At 45.0% G+C, this 26,483-nt stretch overlaps 1 protein-coding gene across 1 annotated transcript in view; it reads left to right on the top strand.

Moving 5' to 3' along the window:
* Nucleotides 1–26,483, top strand: part of FBXW8 (F-box and WD repeat domain containing 8) — a 113,412-nt gene that overhangs the window by 77,595 nt on the left and 9,334 nt on the right. The window contains exon 8 of the mRNA XM_086348021.1: nt 18,811–18,938. Coding sequence (XP_086204147.1) covers nt 18,811–18,938 — 128 coding nt within the window. The remainder of the gene's footprint in view (nt 1–18,810; nt 18,939–26,483) is intronic.

Genomic DNA, 26,483 nt, shown 5'->3' with positions numbered 1-26,483 from the left:
CTATTTGCTTCTTAATTTTTCATCCATCATGCTTTCAGGTTTCGATTATCTCACTTATTTCTCAAGTTCTCAGTGTAGTGAGGTGATACCTGAATTAATACTAGCCTGGTTTAAATCTTTCATAGTTTTAATAAATATTTCAGCTGACAGGTCCTATTTCTCTTTGACTTATCTGAGTGGATCTCTTTCTATAGAGATACGGTCGTATTCAGATGTATTTGAGAAACAGATGTATTTGAGAAACCAGTTAAAGGGATGTGTGTGTGCTCAGTTGCTCAGTCTTGTCCAACTCTTTGTGACCCCATGGACCATAGCCTGCCAGACTTCTCTGCCCATGGAATTTTCCAGGCAAGAATATTGGAGTGGGTTGCCATATCCTCCTTTGGGGGATCTTCCCAACCCAGGGATTGAACCTTTGTCTCCTGCATTGGCAGGCAGATTCTTTACCACTGTGCCATCTGGGAACCCAAGCCCCTAGTTAAAGAAATAGCTCAGCACAAAATTAGACTTGGAGCATCCTTTAGATATTGGTCTAAGTAGGCACTTTTTTGGATGGCTCTCAAATTTTCCAACCCAATTAAAAAGCATTATGAGAATTAGCTGATTTGTATGTTAATTTGATAAAAATTCATTTTTAAAAGTTCCTGTTCCCTCTAATAACTTGTTGTTCACTTACCAAGATGTCGTCTGGTTCTTTGTGACCCCATGGACTGCAGCACACCAGGCTTCCCTGTCCCTCACTCTTTCCTGGAGCTTACTCAAACTCACGTCCATTGAGTCAGTGATGCCATCCAACCATCTCATCCTTGGCCATCCCCTTCTCCTCTTGCCCTCAGTTTTTCCCAGCATCAGGGTCTTTTCCAATGAGTCGGCTTTTCTCATCAGGTGCCCAAAGTATTGGAGCTTCAGCTTCAGCATCAGCCCTTCCAATGAATATTCAGGGTTGATTTCTTTTAGGATTGACTGCTTTGACCTCCTTGCAGTCCAAGGAACTCTCAAGAGTCTTCTGCAGCACCACAGTTCGAAAGCATCAATTCTTCGGTGCTCAGCCTTATCTATGATCCAACTCTCACATTCATTCGTGACTCCTGGAAAAACCATAGCTTTGACTAGATGGACCGTTGTCGGCAAAGTGATGTCTCTCCTTTTTAGTATGCTGTCTAGGTTGGTCATAGCTTTTCTTCTGAGGAGCAAGCGTCTTTTAATTTCATGACTGCAGTCACCATCCGCAGTGATTTTGGAGCCAAGAAAATAACGTCTGTCACTTGTTAGTGGGTGTTTTTCGTTGGTGTTTTAAGAGTGGAGGTAAATTTGCTACAACAACGTGTTTAAGCACCTCTCTGAAATCTGGCAGTGGCATTTAGTTATCCAGAGGTTTTGTGAGTACACCAGCAAACTTTCATACCCTTGGGTGGGTGGGTGGGTTGTTAGCAGCGCTGGTGAGGACTCTGCATTAAGATGTTTCTCCAACATGAACACCACCCACTCAAACGTGAGGAAAGTCAAGCCTTTGCTGTGAAACTTTGCTTATTTTTGCAGAGGCGGAACTTTCCATCTGATTATGGTTAATGGGTCTTCTGCTTCCTCAGAAAAATCAGCATTGCCGTGTGAACTAAGCCATGTCACAGTGGCTCTGAGGTTTCAGGAGCATCCTGCCATTGCACGATGCACTGTTGTAATTCTCAAAGTCTTCTGTGTGGCCTCCTAGTCACCTTGCTTGTGAGTTCCACACTTTGGTCCTGTTGGTCTCTGGCCTGGCAGCACATGAACAGCACTTTTTATCAGGTTAGTGTGAGACTGTTAGCAGTAGAGCGAGCCTGCAGCTGCGTCCACGTGGGGATTTTTGTCTGCCTCTGGCCATATGTCTAGGATTCAGATGAAAGCGTTACGGGAACACAGAGTTCAGTGTATCTTCATTTGTACCAGGTACAAAACTGGGGGTCAGCTAGAGCCCACTATTGATTGACTGTGATAAATGCAGATGTGAAGTCCAAATGTTGAGGTCGATTTTTTGGCGGGAACTGGTTTCCCTGACCTGTAGGAGTATTCCAGTAGTGTTATTTTTGTTTACTTGGAGAATATCCTTGTACCATCTGATGATCACATTAGCATTCTTTAGGTACCACAGCTGTCTGAGCATAGTAATAATGGTTCAGACTCATCCATTCACATGCCTACTAGCCAACCTGTCACGTATTCATCACAGAGAGTTACAGGACACCAGTCATGTTTCAGCATTGGAAAATTAAAACAGCCTTGTGCACAGGTCTCAGTAGTCTGGTACTTAGGTTACTAAGCTAGCAAGCATAGTTTTATACAGAAATGAAGCCAAGTGACTTAGGAGAAACTGATGTATTTAATCTAAGGAAACACATGTGATTACAGCTGGCTCAGCCATGTCCAGCTCTGGTAGGAAAGACCAGAGAAAACGTTAGTGGTCAGCTACATCTTGGTTTGCCTGTGGCATAGGGATCCTCAGATTTCTGGATTTCAGAGGCCAAAATTAGAGGCTATGCCTGGGTTTACCACCTTTTTCTTTGGCCAGGTAAAGTCATGGAAAAATGGCTATTATCTGTTTTCATTCTTTCTTAAAAGAGCAGATCTTTAAACACCCTTGAAAAAAAGAGTGTTTTTTAACTCGGTAATGCATTTACCTGACTGAGAAATCAAAAGATGCGAAAGGGAGGGTGTACAGTGGGATGACTCCTTCCGCTCCTTTCGGCCTGCCGCCCAGGTTCTCTTCCTGGAGCTGAGACAGTGCTGTCGGTGTCTTGTACGTCCCTGCAGAGCCATTTTATGTGTGTGTAAGCAGATTATTCATACGTGTCCTCCGTCCCTCTTTCTAAAAATATAAATGGTAAAACACACTATTTCTGTCCTGCATCTTGCATTTTCTTGCAACAAAATGTCTTGGAGATCATTTCATCGTTTCTTGTAACATAATAAAGAACTTCCTGGTAGTTCGTGTGTGTGTGTGTGTGTGTGTGTGTGTGTGTGTGTGTGTGTGTGAGTGATTTAATGATACTGCACTCTATAGTTGTCCCTTAGGGGCTGCCTTGCCCCTGTTGATGGGTGTTAGCTGCTCCCAGTCCTCTGCTGTTATAAACAACACGTGATCCGTGTGAACGTGTTTATAGGATTAGTTCCTCAAAGTAAAGACTTGCTGGGTCAGAAGGGTCTGAGCCTTCAGCATTTGGTAACTGTTGCCCTCTGTAGAAGGTGTTCCTTGGAAAGTGGTGGTCCCATTCTCCTCGCTGTTCCTTAGCATCTTTCCTTTCAACAGGCTTTGCAAAAAGGTCACAAACAAAATGAAGCCAGAGGGAATAAACAGGGCTCTGTCTGGTCCAGACCCTCATTTAAATTATTTTGTGGCATTCTGCTTTGATGATGAGTGACCTCATCTAGAATCACAGGCTTCACGCGGGATCAGTGCAGTGGGCTCGACAGCCCTGTCAGACCACCATTAGGGCGGAAAGAACTGTGACACACACTGCCCTGTGCCCTTGCTCTGCTTGTTGGCTGTCACATGAGAGGAGCCCATGGTTACTTAAGACCGTAGACTCACCTGCCTCTGTGCTGCCAAATGAGGAGGGCTGGACATGGGACTTTTCGGTTTCTGTCCAGCACCCACGTTCCTTGAGTCTTCAGGCGGTTAGGTGGTTTAAACTTTTCCCTTCACCTGTGGAGTCGTGTTGAGCTGATCCGTCCTAGGGGGCTGCTGGGGAGCTGAGGGCTTCTGAAATGGGTCGAGGAATCCCTTGCTGTCCGGATACTTCTCTAGCACAGTGGTTCTCAGACTTTTTGGCACCAGGGACTGGTTTTGTGGAAGACAATTTTTCTATGGACTGGGGTGGGAGGGTTGGTTTCGGGATGATTCACATGCATTACATTTACTGTGCACTTTATTTCTATTATTGTTACATCAGCTCCAGCTCAAGTCATCAATCATCAGATCCGGTAGGCTGGGGCCCCCTACTCTAATGAGAGGGCTTCCCAGGTGACTCAGTGGTAAGAATCCACCTGCCAATGCAGGAGATGCGGGTTCCATCCCTAGGTCGGGAAGATCCCCTGGAGGAGGGCATGGCAACCCACTCCAGTATTCTTGCCTGGAGAATTCCATGGACAGAGGAGCCTGGCAGGCTACAGTCTATGGTGTTGCAAAGAGTCGGACACGACTGAGCACACAATCTCTAACGGGATCTCCTAAAGGCCATGCTTATTGCTGGCGAGAATGATTGGGCAGGAACTTGTTTGGTACTTTTTCATCAGTTCCTGTGTCTTGCTGGACAAGGGAGATGTGTGGTGAGCTGCTTGAAGGTCCTTTTACTTTTAGATGAAAACAGACTAAGTTTTGACATTGCATTCTTTGGTTGTCACTTCAGTGGCATAAATAATCTTAAAGGTATCCATTGGTAGGTGGCATATGATTGTAAAAGAAAACAAATGTAATAGCATTTCCTCTGGCCTCATCTCTTCTTCATGTTGCAGCCCTCTGTGCCCAAACAGCCCCTTAAAATTTGTTTTTATGTCTCATATTTCCTGAACCTGTCAAAAACACTTTCATCCATGAAAATGTTTTTATGATGCCATATCATCTTTATTAATTCTTTTGCTACCTGAATTAAATTTTACTTGCTGAGGTGGAGGATTAGGAGATAGAATTGCCTCATTTAAGAGCATTATGCTGACTCTGAGTCTCATGCCTCATCAAGGAAGAGACCCACTTACAGCTCTTCACGTTATTCTTTGTATTTGGACATATTTCCTAATTTAGTCCTAATGCGCTTGGCATTCAGCAGCAGGTTGTATAAAGCAGCATGTGACATGCATCCTAATCAGGGGACATGAGTGAAGTAATCCAGGAGGCTGGGTGTGTTTGACAAGGACCCTGGCTTGGCGCTGCCTCCTCAGCTTACATCACACTGGAAAACAATTGCTAACGTCTCTTAAGATAATCATTCCCCATACACAGACGTGAAAAGACTCTGGACTGGTTATTGCCCACATCACAGGTTGAAATACCTGTCTGGGAGAGCCTTTGGTACCCATCGCAGTGCTCGTGGATCCTGGCTCCATTCTCCACACCTACACTAGCATGTGAAATCTGTCATCCTTTTTCTTCAAGGTTCCATTCCAGAAGAGAACTAAAAACAGTATTTTACCAGCAGGATGACTAACTTGAAGTTTAAAGTTCACAAAGAAATGTCTCATTTCCCCTCTACTTTCTCCTTAAACCTTTAATTTTTCATATTTATTTACTTTCTGCTTGGAGAAGTTTAAGAAAACAGCACTCAGAGACCCATTTTCTGGATTTTTAGTGATGTTGCCAAAGGTCCCACTTCTGTTGCTCAAGATGCTGTTATTAACCACTGCTCACTGAACACATACTACATGCTGGATTTCTGATTGTGCTGGAAACAGTGATGTCTCAAAACATGACATCTGCCTCGGGGCTCACCGTCTTGTGGGCTTTAACAGCAGCGTGGCAGATGCAGAGATGGTTTTCTCCATGTTGAGATGGACATGAGGTCATAGGGAGACCTTCACAGTGTATTTGCTGGATTCCAGAGTAATTATAGAAAACTGCATAGATGAAGACATAGATGAGGATTGAACATTCATATGCATTTTGTACATGTTTTAATATAAAAATATATCAGTAATCGGCATAATTGTTAGTATATTGTTAAAAATGAATAGTTTTCACATCTTTGTGAAAACCTTGAAATGCCTCTGTAGAGCCCCAGGGCTTCTCAAGACCCGTCTCTGAGTTAGAGACCTTTGGGGACCCGACCACCTCTCAGATTCTCTACACCCGTAGTGGGTAATTCTGCAAAACCTGTTTTTGGAAAGCTGCCACTTGTAGAAGCTGAGAATGCTTTAGGATCTCTAGCGGTCCGGAACCACTCCAGGGAGAGTGTGAGGAAGTTACTAAAAGTGAATATAGGGAGAAGTATTTTCAGCTAAGTCAGGCAGTGGTATAACCACTGGGGACGGAGCAAGGGTTTTAGAGTCATATAAGCCTTAGGCAAGTTGCTTAAGTGCCTCAGGCTTCCCATTTGGAAACGGGAGAATACCTGGGGAGAGCAGTAGTGTGCTTATGGCTGGTGCTCAGTACCTGTTCAGACTCCTCCTCCGCCTCCCCACCCCCACCAGCTTTGGGTCAGAGTTCATCAGGAAAGCCCGGGCGAGGGGACCAGTGCAGAGGCAGCAGGCCTGGAGGAGGGTTTCCGGGCGCTGGGGTGGTCCAGGTGGGCTGGAATACCGGTGGGGTGGGCGGGTGTGGGAGCGATACTGAAGCCACGTCTGCAGTCCCAGCAGTCCGTGTGCATCACAGGGTTCATTTTCCCAAGAGCTGTTCTGAGAGAAGGCGTGTAGAGTAGGGAGGGCCAGGGGAGCTTGGCCTCTGGCAAGACGAACGCGGGAAGTTAGTGCGTGTGCTGAGTCACCTTGTGAACCATCACTTTGAGACGTGGAGCCTTGTCCAAGAGGACTGGCACTGTGTCTTAAGTGTCTTCTGTCTTCACTCACGCTGGCATCGTTTTGTTTATCTGTGACATTCTTACCATTTTCTGTTTCTAAAAAAACATTGATCTGTATTCTCGAATCACTGAGTACGTTTACAAGATTATTACGGTGACATATGTGATGATCATTTCCTTTTTTCTCATTTGTCTTTTGAATTAAGAGTTGAACTGTGATGATCATTTCCTTTTTTCTCATTTGTCTTTTGAAATAAAACTTAGAGTTTTATTTAGGGCCTAATTTTTCTAATGGCTTTCTTGATTATTTACATGGAGTCCTGGTTTATCATCCCACAGCCATGGGAGAGAGTGAACTTGGAGTTATCTTGCATTTATGTCAACTTCTCAGTACATGTGGCTTTCGTTTCTTCCTGACCGATGAGGAGCAACAAGGTTTGTTAGGGTTAGAAATCAGCTTGTTTTTCCAATTAATGAAGATCAAGGGGGCCTGTCAGAAATGTTTGCCTTTGCCCACAACAGGAACAGTGACATTGTACAATAGGCCACAGACTTGCCATGTACATACGTCCAGACAGTTGAGACAAATGGTGTTGGTTTGGTCAAGGGCAGGAGAAGAGGGCACACAGAAAACGGCCTGAATTTCAGAATATTTAAGAGGTTTTACTGTTTTCAGGTTCACATGGCAGCTTAAACTAGACTCAGGAAAATATTACAAAGTGGAGGGCTTTTGCTTTTTATTCAGTACATAGATGAATATGATTTATTAATATGCCCAGCACTTCAGTCTATAAGGCACTGTGTTAGAGAGTGGGTTTATAATTAACCTATCAATTATTGAGTTGCAGATGCATTCTTCTAATGGACACAAAGTTGCTCTCCCAGTGTGTTACTAATTTACAGGGTAAATCTGGTTCTGTAGATGGACAAAGGAAGCCCCAGCTGAGTCTACATGTAAGCGGTCACATTCCAGATGAAGGGCCTTGGTAGGTTCTCAGTGAGGCCCGGCATCTCTGCCACGTGCAGGAAGCAGCTCTGCCGTTACCTGGTTCCAGCCTCGGCTCACCTCCCCGCTGCAGATGCGGAACTGATGGCTTGGATGGGGACCGGATTCGATGCACGGGTTTCTTTGGCTCCTAGCCTCTAGCCTCGGACCCTCTGGCCCAGGCTCCACCTCTTTCCCTGGCGGCTTCTCTGCACTGTTTCCTTAGGGTGTGAACTCTTATCTCCTGTTCACAAGTTGTAAAATATATGTTGAAAGTGACGTGAGAATACTTCTTCCCTAGCCCCCCTGCCTCACCCACCTCTGCCCTTTCCTGGCTTTTGGGCTCTTGTACCACCTGTCAGTGCCCCTCCTCGTGGTCCATTTGGTTTTGTCAGAGCAGTGGCTGCATGCTGAGGAGTGTAGACGAGGCCCTGGTGCCCACCTTCTGCCTGGCCTTGGTTCCTGTTCTCCACACCTCCAAAGGGAGCCCCTTGCTCCAGCCAGGCATGTGCAGTACAGAGGATGCTGTTTCTTCCCCTCCTGTCTGCTCATGTCCTCTCAGGGAGTCCACCCAGTGTCCCCTTTGAGAAGCAGCCTTACTCGCGGTGCTGGCTCTCAGTGAGAGCCTCCCCTTCCCGACCCTTAGGTGCACAGGCCCCGCGTCGCACACTGCCGTGTTGTCACTGCCCAGCCCAGTGCTGTCTTAACCAGACGGCCGCCAGCTGGGAGGCGGGGAGTGAGGATTCAGAGCTGAGCACCACTGCTTTAAGGTCCGAAAGTCTTTTTGGCTTGAGAAGCAGGGTTGGTGCAGGGCAGGGGTTCTCAAACACCAGCGAATCGCAGAAAAATACAGATCTTGGGCCTCCACCCCTCAGGCTTCTGACTCAATGAGTCCGGGGGTGGGGGGAGTGCCTGAGGCTCTGCCCTGTGCTGCTGATGCTGCTAGTCCGGGGGTCGCATTTTGAGCACCCTGAGGTGGAGGTTTTTAGGATGATGGGCTTAGAGGTCTTCCCACCTGGCCGTGAATTCTAGTTTCAGAACTTCACTGTGTAAGTGACTTGACCTCTCTACACCTCCGCTTCCTATTATAAAGTGAGTAAAATCGTGGTACCCCCCTTATGGAATTGTGGGGATCAGGTGGGGTGAGTGACTGCACTGTCCCTTATTGGGACATAGAGGACACTGTAACTATCAGCCATTATTCATGACTATTTTTGCAGGAAAAGGAAAAAGCTTGTCATATGGTGCCATATGGTCAGGCAAACACTGACCTGGAAATGAGACGAGTTGGGCTCTGCCTCGTGCATCCTGGGCTGCTGTTACCTGTGTCATTTGGGGCAAGTTACTAATATTTAAGCTACTTTAAGGCTCAATTTCTTTATGCACAAAATGTGTACGGTGATGTTAGTCTTCCTTTACTGGTTGTGAGAACCAAATGGAGTGATATTCTGACAGGATTTGTGTGAAAAGACTATCATGATGATTGTTAACAGCTAATATTTGTCTTTACGTACAAGACCCTGCTGAGCACGTTTGTGCTGACACCAACATGGACCATACGGTGTCGTTGAAAGGTTGTTAGATCTTAAGGGTGTGAAGGGAGCTGGGGCGGACTATGCGCCCTCCATCAAAGGCCCCAGAAGTTGACTGTGGTTTTTCATGCTCCTCTGTCAGCTGACTGTATCCACCTTCTGCCAGTCTACCTGCTTGTAAGCCTTTGTTCAGCCTCAACTTGGGGCCAAACGAGGAGTTGCCAGGCCAGTCGAAAATTGATGCCCAAGCCACAGACTGTGCCGACCTTCATATACAGTGTGAATCTACAGGTTCACAGTGTTGTTACACCACTGTCGTCTCACTTGCACTCTTCCCAGTTAAAAAGTAATGTCCCAGTTGTCTTGAATTTTGAAGCCTTCATTTTGTAGTCTGCAGCCTAGGTTTTCCTCCCTCTACAAGCACAGATTTAATGATAACCTTCTTTCTCACAGGGCTGTGATTAGTTACATGTGAAGTGCTCTGAAACTGGGCATGCACACTCTTCATTATGATGAGGCCTGTTGAGTGCGTGAAAGGACGTGAGGATTTTCAGCTTTGAGTTACATGCTTGCGTAGCAGTTACAGTCTCCTCACTGCACTGAATGCTCTGACAGTGAACATCTCCTGTTCATTTCAGGTTCCCCAGTGACCCGTTGTTTTGCTAGTCATAGCTCTTCACCTTCTTCTAGCACAAGGACGCAGACTGTCTACACAGATCCCTGAAGCAGGGCAGAGAGCCGTTCTCGGCTCCGTCCCAGAGTACACCTGCCTTCCTCTATTATTTCCAGCATCTGTGGATGTAGGGGGATGGGGAGAGACTGGACCACAGGCTGGCCTGCATTGTCACCCGAGCATGCTCCTGCTCTCTGGGTTCTTTTCAGGCTTAGGTCACAATAGGTGTCGGCTTGGCCTCGCTCTGGCCCTTTGTAGACATCTGCCCACATCACAAAGCCCCACGTTTGGCACGGTCTGTGGCAATTGGCAGTGCCTTCCCGGGCAGAGTCCAGTCCTGGAACAGCGGGGGTTGCAGGTGCATTGGCGCGTGGTGGTGGGGCGCGCACGCGGGCCTTGCCTACCCAGCGCCTGGCGCTGCTCAGCAGCACCGTCCCATCCCTGAGATATCTTGGCCTCGTGGGCTTGTCACTCCAATTAAAACTTAAACATGAAAGCAGCCTGGGCTACTGCTCCCTTTGTGCGCCGTTTGAGGGTGGACTGTGCCAGAAGCATGTCATGGAGATTGTCGCGGGGCTGCTGTGGCCGAGGGATCTGTGCTCGTGTCAGGAGTCCATTTCTTCAGCTCGGCAGCTTGTGCTCACCGCTGCTGAAAGCACCTGAGAGGCAAGCTTTTGTCTGCCAGCAGAGTCACCTTTGGGGTGATGGTGAAAGTCATTTTCCACATGTTCACAGATACGCCGCCTTACCAGGCCTCGCGCGCTGACTTATCTCTGGCAGGGACTTACAAAATAGTCTCTCTGGCTGATTGTCAAAAATTACATCATATCGGAGTAAACTGCTTTTAAATCAGACATCCATTATTCATGTATATTAACTGCTTTTTTATTTTTTTATTGGCTGTTTTGCGTATGATTTACTCTTTTCTCACCGGCTTGCCCTCCCAGCCCAGTTGTCTGTCTTTCTCATCGTTTGTTTTTTTTTTAAATCTTAGCTCATCTGTGGATTTATAGAGGCGATTCACTTAGCTTAGTATGTGAACATCGATAAGCAGACCCTGCATTTTTTGTAGTAAAATTTTGGACCACGTTTCTATGGGTCATATTATGTCAGGTCAGGAGATCAACCTGGGTTGTTCACATGAGTAAATTCTGCCCCAAAGGTGAGAGGTCTTTTTCTTTTGTATCTTTTTTTTTTAAGTGAGCATTACTAGTCTTGTACTTTAAGATCTGTATTGAATGAAGCTGTGCCTCCCACTTAGATGAAACTGTACTCCCACTTACAAACCAGCTAAATATTTTGCTGTTGGTGGAAAGCAGTTTGGTTTAATGTGTTCATTTGTATTTGTGGCGCATATCTTTAATGTAAGGCCAGTGTATCATTTGCCTATAATCAACACATGCAGAAATGTGCAGCAGTTCCGCACTCTTTCATCAAAGGTACACCACGCCCATCCTGTGTGCCAGACACAACCGTACAGGTATCCAAGACACAGACCACATTTCTGGAGGCCCCCACGCACCTGGCATCTTTGTGCTCCTGGTACATTGCCCTGATGCGTGGCACTTGACTGTTTGGAATAATAAGGACTAGATGGAGTTCGTTCTGTTTATTTAACCCCGAATCAGAATTGCGGTGGTGTACAGTCAACACTCATGGACTTCCATGCACATTTACCTTATTCTTTGCTCACTGCGCCTCCTGGCATTTTAGACCTTTTCTTCTGAAATGATTTTACACCTTTCAAAAGTATATTTTTCATTGAAGATCTCGTGACCACAAGTGCTGTCTCTGTTTTTATCCCAAAGCATTTTTATTTCATACTTTTTCTTGAAAGGTGGTTTCACCAGTCCTTTGTCATTCCAGGATGGATAGGTGTTTTCTCTCAGACCTTTGAAGAGATGATTAATTTGTCTATGGCCATACCACCCTGAACACGCCTGATCTCGTCTGAAGAGGTGATTAGTTTTGACTTCCACTGATGTTAACTGAGAGGTTAATTTTCAGTCCCACTTAGGACTCTTTCTCTTCTTTTGGCTGCTTTTTCCTTGTCTTTAATTTTCTGTGGTTTCTCTCTACTGTTTCTAGGTGTGGATTTAGTTTTGTTCTCCCTGTTAGGGATTTTCTGGCACTTCTTTGCTTTCAGTTGCAGAAAGTTCTCAGCCATTGACTTGTTGAAATTTGCCCTCCCTCATTCTCTCTATTCTGTCTTGAACTCAGGTTAGATGTGTGTTAGACGAAACTACTTTACCTTCTCTGCCCTCCCCCACCCACTCATCTTTTCCATCTCCGTATCTATCTGTTGCACCCTGAATAATTTCTTCATCTGTCTTCTAGTTCACAAATTCTCTCTTGAACTCTTAATTACTTGTTTAACTCATCCATTGATTTTTTTTTTAATTTCTAGAAAGTTGTTTTGCTTTTCAAAGCTACTTAATCAAACTTGCCGCTTTGACCCCTCACTCTCTTTTATTTCTGTAAACATTTCCAGCATGCATATTTTTCTTCATCTGATAAACATCTGATGTCCTTAGAAGCCTGATTCTTCAGGTTTATGTCTCTCACTTATAAAGAGTTGTTTCTGTCTTTGGAAAAAAAAATTTTTTTCCTTTCCTGTTCTTTTTTTTTTAATTGAAGTACAGTTGATTTGACACTTGTCTTAATAGACATTTCAGGATGTGCTTTTACCACGTACATGTGTGTGTGCCCAGTTGCGTCTGAGTCTTTACAACCCCATGGACTATAGTTCGCCAAGCTCCTCGGTTTCGTATTTTCTATGCAAGAATACTGGAGGGGGTTGCCATTTCCTTCTCTAGGAAAAATAATTTTTTGTTGTTTTTAAGAATTGTGAACTCATACTTGGCTGATCTCAAGTTGTAGATCTCCTGCTGGACCTGGGTTGAGAGGGTCTTCCTCCTGTCAGTATTCTGCCAGCTACCAGGAACCATGTTACCGACATGAAAATACTTTAATTACTAGCCCTGGAGTCTTTTGGCCCTGCAGGTCATATGACTTCAAACCCCCAGCCTGTGTGAGGGTTGCAGGCCCAAGGGCAACCAGTTTCCATCCTGAGCTGAACCTGCAGGAGGCTCTGTTTACCAGTGGATAGAGTTTTGCTCCTGGCTCACTTTTTGCCAAGTGTACTTCACTCTCCAAGGGCCCCAGATTCAGGCAGACTCCACAGTGCTGGCTCCACCTGGCTCTGGCTGGAGACTGTGCCCATTTCCCGTGTTTTCCAGGCTCCTGACCCCAGCAGACGTTCCCCAGAGCAGCCCTTGACCTGAGTGCTGCCTCCCCTTCTGCTTATTGTGCTCTCTCTGTCTCTGGCTCCTTGGAATTTCTCAGATTTTGTAGTTAAACAGGACATTTGAAGAATGTTTAATAGATTGAATCTTAACCAGCCATCCTCAGTGTTTGAAACAGGATGGTTTTCCAGACACTCTGTGTGCCGTGTTGTCAGAGGTGGAACCTGGGGCCTGGGTACAGCGTGGGAGTTCTAGAATCTGGATATTGTGGAGAGAGAGCTATGGGACCTTCTGTTTGGAGCACAATGAAGTGGTTCCTTTGTGCAGGCTGGCAACAAGATTAGACGTGCAGGGATGGGGGAATATGTTAGGCCAAACAAGGCCTATCTGAGTATTTATTGTGTGCCAGACCATGGTAGAGCTTCCCAGGTGGCTCAGTGATAAAGAATCCACCTGCCAATGCAGAAGATACGGGTTCGATCCCTGAGTTGGGAAGATCCCCTGGAGGAGGAGATGGTAACCCACTGCAGTATTTTTGCCTGGAGAATCCCCATGGACAGAGGCCCTGGTGGGTTGCAATACATAGGGTCGCAAAGAGTTGGACACACCTGAGCGACTGAGCAGACACGCAGACGGTGCTAAGCCCTGGGTTTGCCTGATAATCATGTAGTTCATGTGCGGGCACTTACAGAGTACCAGGCGCTTGCTGGGTCCTTCGTCAGTGCTGCAGGAATAAATGATAGGGTTGTTGCCCCAAGGAGCCTTCGTCTAGGACAGTGTTAACAGCGTGTGGCCTGGCGCTTCGTAACAGAGCCTCGGCTGCTCTGTACAGTCAGTCTCCTCAGTGACCCTCTTGCCCTCCAGCGTTTGAGAACCACGGGTCTGAGGAAAAGTCGGAGGAAGCAAATGCACAGTTCTAAATGGCACCTTGGGAACACTGGATGGGGTGGGCTGCATAGATGGTAGATACCTTCAGCACTGATAGGAGGGCTAAACTCTGCTAAGGGCTCAAAGAGAATACAAGATAAGCTTGATTGGGATGGAAGAGAAGAGAGCATGAGGCTCTACTTTCTAGAGTTTGGCTTCTTAATCATGACTTTCCCTCAGAAGAGTATATATGGTAGTGACAGAGGAGAGTCGTTAGAGATCAGAAAAGAAAGTAGGTAGACTGTCATCTCCACGGATGGCAATCAGGTCTTCTCCCTGTGACTTTTGTCTTTCACTTTGCTGCAGTCCAGCACAGCATCTCCTCACCTTTCCTCTCTGTCGCTTCTCCTTTTTAAGATGGTGGCAGACAAACTATCTTTATTTCACACTTTTTAAAAAGCTATAGCCTTACAAGGAAGCCTTCTGACCACTCCTCACCTCTTTGGAAAGGCAGACAAGCCCTATATGAGTATTTCTTGTGTACGAGACTGTGGTAGGGCTTCCCAGGTGGCTCAAGTGGTAAAGAATCCACCACTTGAGAAGCTCCCCTGGAGGAGGAAATGGCAACCTATTCCAGTACTCTTGCCTGGGAAATCCCATGGACCGAGGAGCCTGGTGGGCTACATACAGTCCATGGTGTTGCAGAAAGTTGGGCACAACTGAACAGGGTCTGGAGGAGGTGAGCCTGCTGCTTAGGGTGACATTGGTAGTGGTGTCATGCCTTTGACAGATGACGTGGAGTAGTTTGAGGAAGACTCACTGTTTTTGGTAAACTTAAAGTACAAATGGAGTTCCTTTCTTCAGTCATTAGCGCGTGACCACAAGTTTGGGACTGCAAGGCTCTGTAATCTCTTCAGAACTGTTTCTGTACACAAATGGTTCCTGTTTCCTAATGAGGGGAATAGCAGTCCCAGATTTCAGAAATGTTTGCAGCTAAACCCAGGTCTTACTGAGTGTAGTTGACCTGCCTTGAGCTCACTCCACTGCAGGGACAGAGCCATTTCTCATCCCTTTCCTTCAGGGTCTGTTTGGAAAGCCAGTGCTAGATACACTAGCTGGTCTGGGTTACACCTGGGAGGAGCAGGGTTTGCCTGCACCAGGGTGTTGCCTGAGGTTTCCCCATGTTGGGCCTGTGGCTGCCACCTCCATCCTGACTGTACTGCTGCCCCTCCTGTGACATCACCACCTTCTAGGACACGGTGGAAAGGTGGGTCTCCTCAGAGAGGTGAGTCCCACAAACAGGGGAGTGGGACAGCTGGTGGCCGCATGCAGCTGGTGAAGAGGTGGGTTGTTTCAGCTGGCAGCCCGCCAAGGCTCCTGCACATCACCCACCCTCCCTGTTCATTCCAGTGCCTGCTGCACGAGGAAGAGTCATCAACATTTGTTGACTGACTGCAGAAAGAATTACAAATTAAGGGTAATTGTTATTTACTTTGTCTAAAAAAATTAGAAACAACTCAGGTATCCACCAATATGGAATTATATATCCATGACAAATTCTGTGCAACCTTTAAAAAGGAAAAGATCAACTTATTAATAGGTACTGATAAAGAAAGATCTCTCATGTTATTTAGTAGGAAAAACAAGTCACAGAACAATAATCCCATTGAAGAAAAAAACAATTTGATACACATAGAGAGTGAGAGAAAGGGAGCAACAGACAAGACAGACGTGGGTATAGAAAGTCTAGCAGCGCCCAGTCAGCGAGACAGGCTCCGAATCCACAGATTCAACCCATCCCAGGTTGAAAATATTTAAAAAGATATTCTAGAAAGTTCCAAATGGCAAAACTTGAATTTGCTGAGCACCAGCAGCTATATACCCAGCATTTTCATTGTGTTAGTTGTGTAAGTAATACACAGATGAGAAAATGTAAGTTACATGCAGACACTACACCATTTTATCTAAGTGTGGGCACATTTTGGTATCCGGGAGTCTCAACCCCCATGGATACCGAGGGACAGCTAGCTGTATACACTGAACTGTTAAAGTGGCTCTTTTTGAGAGATGGATATGCAGAAGGTTACAAGTTTTTGTTACATGATTTTGTTGTGTTAGAACTTGTTATATATTATGTTTGCAATCAGAAAATTTTTTTTTGAAATTTCAGAGAAATTAAGTAATTGACAGAAATGAAAGTTAGGATTTTAAGAGTAGGGTTTGTAGAAATACTTTAAGATCTCTAAGATGGAAAAAAGGAAAGTCGCTCAGTCGTGTCCGACTCTTTGCGACCCCATGGACTGTAGCCTACCAGGCTCCTCTGTCCATGGGATTTTCCAGGCAATACTACTGGAGTGGATTGCCAAAAGCAAAGTGCTTTTTAAACAATGCTTGCTGCCCCGAGGTGCCCTCTCCATCTACCTGGAAACCAGAGAGAAAAGAGTAAACCCCACAGTGTCCAGAGACCCCACACTGCCTCTCCTGCACTTTTCTTTGTAAAATAGACAACAGGTTCAGTTCTTCTGGACAATTCTTAAAGAAACATCCAACTCCTACAAAAATTTGCTCTGTAGTCACTATTTAAGCCCTTTTATGATATACTCTTGGTACTTCAAAGAAAAAAAATCCCCAGCAACATCTATTGATTTGGCGGTCACATTAGTGCAGAACATTTTCTCCCAAGATTTTAGCTACGGGTCATTTTTTCCCTCTTTCCAGCATATCCATACACCTCTGAGAGCGAGTCAAGTGGCCAGGGGTTGAGACTCACCCAACTAGGGCAATAAAGAGAAAAATTAGTCTAATGCATGGCTTTAACAAGAGGGAGAGCGTGAGCATGAATAATTAATCTCACTAGTCTGTGGCAATCAGATAAAATGAAGTCCCATTTGCTCAACCTTATTAAAAGAGAGAGAGCATGGGAGGGAGAGGGAGATGGTAAAGGTCGTTGAGGGACTCGTAACGTGGGAAGAACCACCTCTGAGATGGGTAATGTGTTTTCTAATCTCTGTGGTCTTTAACTAAACGTAATGGTCAAGGTACTCTTCTGGTAGTTCTGATTTGTTGAATTATTAAACACTTTAGAAAACCCTTGACTCCTGACTACTAACTTAGACATCTTTATGATGAATTTTTGGAGAGGGATTAGATCCCACTGTTTCATTCAGAAACGACCTGTCCTCTTGCAAAAAAAAAACAACTTCCAGAAAAAGTAAAGACATAGGGATAGACTCAGTATCAGATTTTAATTCTTCTATTTACTGAGGACATTTCTTCCTGCTGTCGATGTTGAAGTATTTTAAAAACAAGAGATTGAGTCCAAGTCCTATTGAAAACTCTACAGTGATATGTAAGTGTGGAATGTTACTTTAAAGTAGACCAGGAGATTGCTGGTGTTTTTTTTCCCCTCCCTCTAGGAACTAATTTTTATGCGGTTTTTAGGATATTCACCGTAGACAGCAGATTTGATTTATTTCTAGGTCCACATAATCCTATTTTGGATATTTTATAGTTGAAGTTTTCTCAGAAACTTTATTTTCAACTGCATGAAATAAAAATAAAATTTAGTGTGTTCTCTATAGTCTTTGTGGATTAAGAAGGCATTTTACATTTTGAAATTGCCCTCTCTCCTTTCAGATACTATGAGCAATAGTTTCTTAGGAATTTCCAAAGATTCAGTTCTTATAAATGTATGTTGACAGTGAGATCGATAGTTTTCAAGGTGGGGTCAGTTTATTAACCTCTCAATTCTGAAATATGAATCTGTATACTGATAATTGGTAAGTGTATAGGTTAACAAAAAAATAGCATATCATTTTCATGTGTGTGGTGAGAGGAGACTCTCTATAAAATATTACATTAAAACTGTTGAGTTCAGTGATGAATTTTAACCCCATGATCAACAGAATACAATGTATGCTCATATGTGTGTGTATGTGTGTGTAAATGAAGAGGCTTTTGAACTGTGAATTCTGGGGCAAGTACTGTGTCTTCAGTACTTAATAACAGTTACTGACCCATAGTGAGCACTTAATGTTAAATGAATTACTTTTTAATAAGAGACTTAAATAATCTTCAGAAAGGTTCCTTATGAATCATCCTCCCTGGCCCCCTTTTTTGCTGGAGAGAAGGTGTGCATGCATGCTCAGTCACTTCGGTTGTATCCGACTCTTTGCAACCCTGTGGACTATAGCCCACAAGGCTCCTCTGTCCGTGGGATGCTCCGGGGAAGAATGCTGGAGTGGGTTGCCATGTCCTCCTCCAGAGGGTTTTCCCGACCCAGGAATCGAACCCAGGTCTCCTGCATTACAGGCAGATTCTTTATCCACTGAGCCACCCTGGGAAGCCCGGGAGAAGAGGCAGTGTTCAAATATAATGAATACATTGTCTGGAGACCAAGAATACTTTATTAGCTGCCTCCATACCTTATGGAACAGAGCTTCCTATTATCAAGTGGATGTGACTGAAGAGAGCAGTGTTGGGGAGTATCAGTTGTATCTCAAAAGAATTTTTTTTTTAATGTTTCAAATAGGACTTTGTGTTTTAGTTTGTCATTTAAAGGAGTCATCTAGTGGTTAACTCTGCAAGCTTCATCTTCCTTAATACTTCTGCTGTTCGTTCTTTTACCTGTTGTGGTGTAAATACAGAGGGGGAAAAAGAGATAACCCATGCCGGCTTCTTGTTAGCCTCCCCTATTATGTACTCAGAAGCAGTGAGCCTTAGTTGGTTTCCATTGTTAGGAAATTGGGATGCCTAATTTCCCCACTTGGCATTTTTTGTGTGTCCTTTGAGTTTGTTTGCACCTTGGCCTGGAATTCTTTGGAGTTTCTTTTCTTCTGCATTTCCTTTTGTTCTGGCAGGGACGTCCTCTACTGCCATTACCTGGAAGGGGTCAGGAAATGAGGCGACAGAGCCTCTTCTCTGTGGGAGCGAGTGGTGTGACCGAGCCCTGGGCGATGCTGGGTGGAAGGTGTCTGTGTGGGCCTGCTCCCGTAATGCACACCTGTGTGTTCCTCCTCCTCCCCAGATCCTGGTGTACAGCCTGGAAGCGGAACGCTGCGTCTCGAAGCTGGGCAACGCACTGGGCGACTTCTCCTGCGTCAACCTCCGGGACAGCCCTCCCAGCCTCATGGTCAGCGGCAACATGGACCGCAGGTAGGTCTCCACACAGTTGCATATCTGGCTGCCACAGGCAGCTTCTCGGGAGATTGGGCCACTCAGCCCCACTGAACTCGCTTGATTTCCTGCAGAGCTCACCCTCCTCACTTCTCACTCACAGCTCTGCCCACCTGAGTTCAGCCCTGACCCCACAAATACTGCCTCTTTGAACTTGGAGAACAAAAGTCTCATGTTAGGTAATAGTTGGATGGAGCCGCCTCTCTGCCTCGTTTCTGAAACTCCATGGGAAGGGGGTCTTTTAGACCATTTGGTGGACGCAGTTGGTGGAAAGTCCAGTGAGACCACTTGGAATATCTTTTGTCCCCCTGCTATAAAATTTGTTTGGCATTTAAAAGCTCACTTTCTAATATTAAAAACAATAACCTAAGGGATGAATCATGTTAAGCAAAACAGGGTTGCCTGCCAAGTGATGTCAAGAGTGTGTTTCAGAACACTATGGTGTCCCTCTGGTGATGCGGGAGAGGGGGGAGACTTCATGTGAACAGATTCCAGTTTCTATTTAGCTGATTAGCAGTCTTCCCTTTAACGTATTGGCTGAGGGAGTCAGATTTTCCCGTTCCAGGGTCCCGTGCCAGCTCCGGCCGCTCCAGGACCCATCAGCACGAAAGGATTAGAGTGTTTGAAAAGACGGAGCCCAAATTTTAGGGCTTTTTTTTTTTGCTTTCTGTCCCCTCTCCCCCTTGTCTCTTCCTTTCCTTTCTTTCTTTCTTTTGGCTGGATATCTATCACGTCTGATCCAGTGCCCTGAAGGGAGGTAGGGTGGCCGGAGGCCAGGTCCGGCCGGCGGCCCCTCCCCGGCCGGCTCTGGGCTGCAGGTGGCGGGCCGCTCGGTAGGGGTGAGGATCGTGAGGCGGGTCCTCCTTTGTGCCAACTCCCAGACCTCTGTCACATGAGTGCAGCTTGCAAAAATAATTATTTTGTCAAATAATATTTCCAACTTCTGACCTTCACTACTACTGCCCCACTCCCATAGAGCAAAAAGATAATGTGAGTGTGCTTTACTGAAAGAAAATACTTGATCTTATTTTTTTTTCCCTCAAGGCGTCCTGAAACAGCTACTTCTCATACTTGAGAATTAAAATCCTTAGTATACATGCAGGCAGGTTTTTTTTTTTATTTAAAAAAAAGAAAAAGGACAAGCCCTGGGCTTGGTAACTGGCCCCACTTGGGGCACAGCAGGCGGAACAAACCAGTTTGTAGGCTTACTCTTCCCATTTTCATTTCCAGTCTGAACTGGACAAAGGCTCCGAGCGTGCCTGATAGGAGCTCCCCCAGGGGCCCAGCAGCAGCCCCGCCTTCCAGGAGTGCTCTAGGGGGGCATCCAGATGGAAGGTGTGGGACTGTGGTTTATGCTTCAGTGTTTGCCGACAGCATGAGCGTGTAGGTGATCAACCACAGTGAGGCTGCCAGAAAACCAAAATGGTGTTCCCAGGAAGAGAACTCTGCTGTCTGCACAACGCAGCCTAGTTAGCTCTAGAAGCTCACTTATAGCCAGATCGTCCTGACCGTTGTCAGCCGCTCATCCCGCTCTCAGTGAGGAGGCCGGCACGTACTGGGTTAAGCCGATGTTTTATTCTGGAGCAGAGCTGCCTGACTACATACCCACTGCCAGAGGAGAAGCGAGCGCACAGTGTAAAAGGGCTCTCTGGTCATTTTGAAGGCCCAATCTGACCATGTTAAATCCCTTTTATTAATATACCAACATTATGGTTTTTTTCATATGGTAAAGAATCTGCTGGCAAGGCGGGAAGCCTAGGTTTGATCCCTGGTTCAGGAAGATTCCCTAGAGAAGGGAATGGCAACCCACTCCAGTATTCTTACCTGGACAATCCCATGCACAGAGGGGTCTGGCGGGCTGTATAGTCCATGGGGTCAAAAAGAGTCAGACATCACTGAGCGACTAACACTTTCACTTTTCTTTCGTCTTTATGGATGAAAAGAATGGACTTGGGACTTGGAGTTGGGGAGGGGCTGTCCAAAATGGCATTCCATCAGGGCCAGTTCTAGATCTGTATGCCACCAGTTTGACCGCTGCTGGTACCTCAGAGGGTCACCATTGTATATAGGATTGTTCTTTATGAATCACATTTACAGTGTTAGCAACATGAATTTGAAACATGGGGCTTAAAATATTACACATCTGTAAAAAGGAAGGACTTCTCTTGTGGCTCTGCTGGTAAAGAACCCTCCTGCAATGCGGGAGACCTGGTTCGATCCCTGAGTTGGGAAGATCCGCTGGAGAAGGGAAAGGCGGAGTATTCTGGCCTGAGAATTCCGTGGACTGTATAGTCCATGGGGTCGCAGAGAGTTGAATATGACTGAGCGACTTTTCACTTTCAAAAAGGAAAGAATATGGACTCTTAAGTGTATAGAGGCATGTCTTTTGGGATTTTCCCAAAGGCTTAATATTTAATAACTATGAGTAGGATCTCATTAGGTTGTACAGCTTATGTTTTATTTCAGAAGTGAGAGGAAGGGGCAGATACTGTGGAGAGAGCCATGTGGCTTTCACTTAGTGACACATGCAGTTTAAAAACCTTGGGACCTTTTTAATTTTAAAAACTAAATTTCTGTTGCTTTCTCTTGGTACTTTATAAATAACTTGAGAATGGAATAGACTCTAAAGGTACATAAAACTGTCCAAGGTTAAAACAAAAATAAAGTTTCATTAAAGTAAGGAAATCAGCTTGAGTAACTTTGTAAACATGGGTGGAATTATATAAGGAGTTGTGTTTTGGGGTAGAGGGAGGTGGCATGGTATAGGCTGAAATTAAAAATGAAAAAATAGTTCTAGCTTGTCACTAGAGGTTAGGTAGAGTCTGATAAAAGATTATAAAATGATCAAGGTGTGGTAACTGAGTTACTGTTGGGTTGTACCTTGCCCTCATTGGAAGGGAAGGGCGATACGGTGGGCTTTTATAGGTGGGGCTGTGCACAAGAGTTCTAATACCCTAGATCAGTGATGGTTTTTTAAATGTTTATTTTGTGTTTTGCTGCTAAGCCAAGAAGAAAGAGTGGTTAAGCAATATTAGAGGAGGAGGGGTGGGTTGTGCATCCAGTGTTAGGAACGGAAGCTTATGTCTTACCACGTGTCTGTCTTGTGCTCAGAGAGGGCTTAACCCTGTGTGTGAAGTGAGTGAAAGTTGCTCAGTCATGTCCCTCTTTTCGACCCCATGGACTATACATACAGCCTGTGGAATTCTCCAGGCCAGAATACTGGAGTGGGTAGCCTTTCCCTTCTTCAAGGGATCTTCCCATCCCAGGGATCGAACCCAAGGCTCCTTCATTGCAGGTGGATTCTTTTTCCAGCTGAGGCACAAGGGAAGCCCAAGAATACTGGAGTGGGTAGCCTATCCCTTCTCCAGCGGATCTTTCTGACCCAGGAGTCGAACTGGATTTTCCGACATTGTAGGCAGGTTCTTTACCAGCTGAGCTATCAGAGAAGCCATTAACTCTGCATATTTTGCATTTAAGATGCACTGATTTTTGTTTTTTTACATTTTCACATCTATAAAATCAAGATGTGTCTTTTATAACATCTTACAAATAATTGGCAGCATGTTAAAATATTACATAAAGTAATGGTGCTTCTTACGTTGGATGGTGTTTTCAATTAAATAAAAGTTTGTATTTGTTCAGTGAAGGCAAAAATAAGTCCATAACTTAGAAATTAGAACGGTTGTGAGAAACTTGATTGGGTTACTAAGATAAAGTCTGCAAGAAATAGACCACTGTGGGTTTGGGTTTTTTTTTTTTTTAGTTTTACCTTTGTCTGGGGTTCACTGAACATTCAGAATCTGTAAGTTTATGTCTTCTATCAAATTTGGGAAGTTTTTTGCCATTATTTCTTCAAATATTTTTTTCCACACTGATCCGTTTCCCTTCTCCCCTGGGACTTTAGCGATGTGAAGGACAGACCTTTTATCTCACAGATACCTGAAACTCTATTCATTTTCTTTCCTAAGCCTTATATTCTTCAGGTTGCAAATATCTATTGATTTAACTCTGGATCTACTAACTTTTTCCTCGTCATCTCCATTGTACTATTGAGCCCATCTAGTGAATTTTTTAATTTTGGATTTTATACTCTGTTCAAAATTTCCATTGTTTCTATTTGCTCCTAATCTCATCCTTTCTTATCCCTGTACCTTTACCTCCTGGAATATAATTGAAATAGCTGCTTTAAAGTCACTGATGATTCCTAAAGCCTGAGTTATTTTAGGGTTGACATTGTTTTTTGCATGGAGAACGGGTTACATCTTCCTGGGGCTTTCAGGGTGGGAGGAGTATCAAGTAATGTGGGATGTGTCCTGGACATTTTGTGTCCGCTTTGTGTCCTGTTGCATAATCCTGTTTCAAACAGGCACTCCCCCTGGTTAAGACTGCAACTTGTGTCTTGCCTTCAGTGGGTGTCAGTTCAGTTTTCTCTGACTCTGTCCTGCATGTGTCACCCGGAGCTTAGTCTGAGACCATCAGTCTTGCTGGAGCCTTTGTTGCACAGCTTAGCATCTGCGTGAGCAGGAGTCACGCCCAGTGTCACGGGCTCCCCGTCTCCAGTTCCTCCCGCTCTTCATCCCTACACTTCCTAGCTTTCAGGGCCCCCTTTCCCAGGGCCTCTGACCAGGAGATGGGGTTTCTCTCAAAGTCTCACCTGTAAGTGCAGCTCTGTGAGTACGGACTGCCCATGGGCAAACCAGAGAGAGAGGAGAGGGAATCCCCAGAGACCCACACCCACATTCTTCAGACGTAGGGGCTTCTGTCGTCGGTTCTTCAGAAAGAGGGTGATGATTCTGTTAGCATTTCAGCTCCCGCACCATTACACAGGCTTCTCCTGGAGCTCATGCTCGGGGTGAGGCTCTTCCTTCCCCACCCACGACCTCCACAACTCGCTGTACTGAGTCAGCTCTCCAGGGTCCTTAGGTCCTTGCCTTTTTGTTCCAGAGGTTTTGGTTGTAGCAGCAGAAGACAGGCAGCTATGGGCTTACTTGAAGTCAGAATCAGAACTCCTGTTCTCTTTAAATTATTAAAATAAGCTCAATAGTTGGCAGCAGAGAGCTGTATTACAAGGGGTCCCTTCCCATTCTGTTGCTCTCAGTCTCCTCTCTGGGAGCTGCTCCTTCCTCTCTAATGAGTGAATCCTGGGATCCAGACTAGGGACTGCTCCGCTGGGGACCACCAGAATAAGAGCTGGTGAGAAGGTGGGACTTCCTGGCGGTCCAGGGCTTAGGACTCTGTGCTGTCATTGCTGGGGCCTGGGTTCAATCCCTCGTCAGGGGAACTAAGACCCCACCCCGCAAGCCGCGTGGCAGGGCCAAAAACAACAAAAAAGAGTTGGTGGTAAGGGCGTGTGTCAGGTTGTTAGTGGGCTGCCAAGGCAGTTCTCGCTGAACCAACAAATCCCACTGCTTTTTCCTCCTGTAATCTTTCTTTTTAAAACTTTAGCTTAATCAGAGAGAATTTACATACCTACAATTCACCAATTTAAATTATACAATCCCGTGTAAAGTTCACAAGGTTGGTGTGATCTTAGAATACTTTTTCATCACCCCAGACAGAAACCTTGTGCCCATTAGCAGACACTCTCCACATCCCCCCAACCCCTCTAGCTTTTGGCAACTGCTAATCACTTCCTGCCTCTATGGATCTGCTTTGGAGATTTCATATAAATGGAATCATAGAACATGCGACCTTTTTGTGGCTGGCTTCTTCTTCCATTCAGCATAGTGTCTCCAAGATAAGCTCAAATCACCACCATCCCTCCTTATGGCCAAGTCGTTTCCCACTGTGTGAGTGTGCCACATCCACTCGTTCTTCATCCATCAGTTAGCATTTGGGTTGTTTCCACTTTCTGGTTCTTATGAATAGTGCTATTACCATTCAGCCACAAACTTTGTATAGGTGTTATATTTTCAGTTCTCTTGTGTATACATACCTAGGAGTGGGATTGCCGGCTTATATAAGTCAGTGTTTAACTATCCAGGGAGCTGCCAGACACTTTTCCAGTGGCGGTGCCGTCTTCCATCCCCACCAGCGGTGGGTGGAGGTTCTAGTTTCTCCGCACCCTCACCTGTACTTAGCGTTGTCTCTGATGATAGCTGCCCTGAAGATGTGACGTTGAACATCCTTTCATGTGCTTCTTGGCCTTTTTGGATAAATGTCTGTTCAGAGCCTTAGTCCATTCTTTAATTAGGTTGTCTTTTTATTTATTGAGTTGTATGAGTTCTTTGTCTAGTCTGGATACCAACCTCTTATAAGATACGACTGGTAAATATGTTTCCCCATTTTGTGGGTTCTTTTCACGCTCTTGATAGTGTTCTTTGAAGCATGGAAGTTTTAAATTTTGATTGAGTTTGACTTTTCCAGTTTTTCTTTACTGCTTGTGCTCTTGGTATCATTGAAGAAGCCATTTCCTAGCCCAAAGTCACAGACATATTCCTATGTTTACTTAGAAGAATTTCTGTGGTTTTGCCCTCCATTGAGGTCTGTGACGCGTTTGGAGTTAAACTTTTGTATGTAGTGTGGGGTGGGGGTCCCGCCTCTTCTTTGCCTGTGGATATCCACTGTCCTAGGAGAGCCATGGTCTGCTGAGAAAAGGCTATTCTTTCCCCATCAGATCGTCTGGCCGCACTGTTGAAAACCAGTTGACTGTACAATGGAGAGGTTGTGCTAGGTATACTCATCTGTTTAAAATTCTAAAGGATATTACAGTCAGCTAAATGTTTCCATATTCCCAATGTTCCTTGTTAATTTGGTGTTATACATATCTCATTTTTGTCCACAGGTGGTGTCATGGGCTGTCTTGTAAGGATTATAGAGTGTTCAGCCTCACAGAGCTCTTTAAGACCATCCAGTGGCGGCCGAGCTAAGGAGACAGGCCTAGAAAGGTCGAGTGATCACTCTCACAGGGCTTATTACTTTTGTGGGCAAAATACAAAGAACTCTAGAGAGACAGCTTTACAATACAGAGAGCTCTGACCATGGCCTGGTTGGATTCAACTCGTCAGTTCTGCCTGAAAATCCATGTTTTTCTAGTTGCTGTTAAAAATAAATCATTCACCAAAGACCATCATTGGTGCTGTGTAGATATAGATAAGTAGATAGCTACAGCTACTGATTTGGCCATATGTTATATTTTAAAATCCTCTTTAATAGCCTAGCTTTGATGAGACAAAACAGAATCATGTTATCGATTTCTTTAAAAAAAAACAAAAAAACTTGTTTTCTTGATTAATTTGGTCATTTTGAAAAAGAAGGACTGTGTTTTCATGCCATCTTACTGGTTGCCTTTATTTTCTGGATAGAAGTATAGCTGAAGGTCACGTCTTTCTTCATGAAACTGCCAAGCCAGAGTCTGAACAGCCTTCATTTTTGCCATCAAATACAGTGTTTTGCCTTTTTTTTTTGGCCTTATTATTATAAGGGACTATTTAGTCCAAACCAATGGGAAGCAAGCTCTGAGTTGTGACCGCTAATTAAAGAGTCTTGGAGCTTGCTTCTCGCCCTGACAAATGCAGAGTTGTG

The sequence above is a fragment of the Bos grunniens genome, chromosome 17 (genome assembly GCF_055505025.1).
Source record: "Bos grunniens cultivar Pamir isolate PY7600 chromosome 17, Bosgru_T2T1.0, whole genome shotgun sequence".
NCBI lineage: Eukaryota > Metazoa > Chordata > Mammalia > Artiodactyla > Bovidae > Bos > Bos grunniens.
The sequence above is the reverse complement of the archived record's forward strand: the minus strand, read 5'-3'. Positions and strand labels throughout refer to the sequence as shown.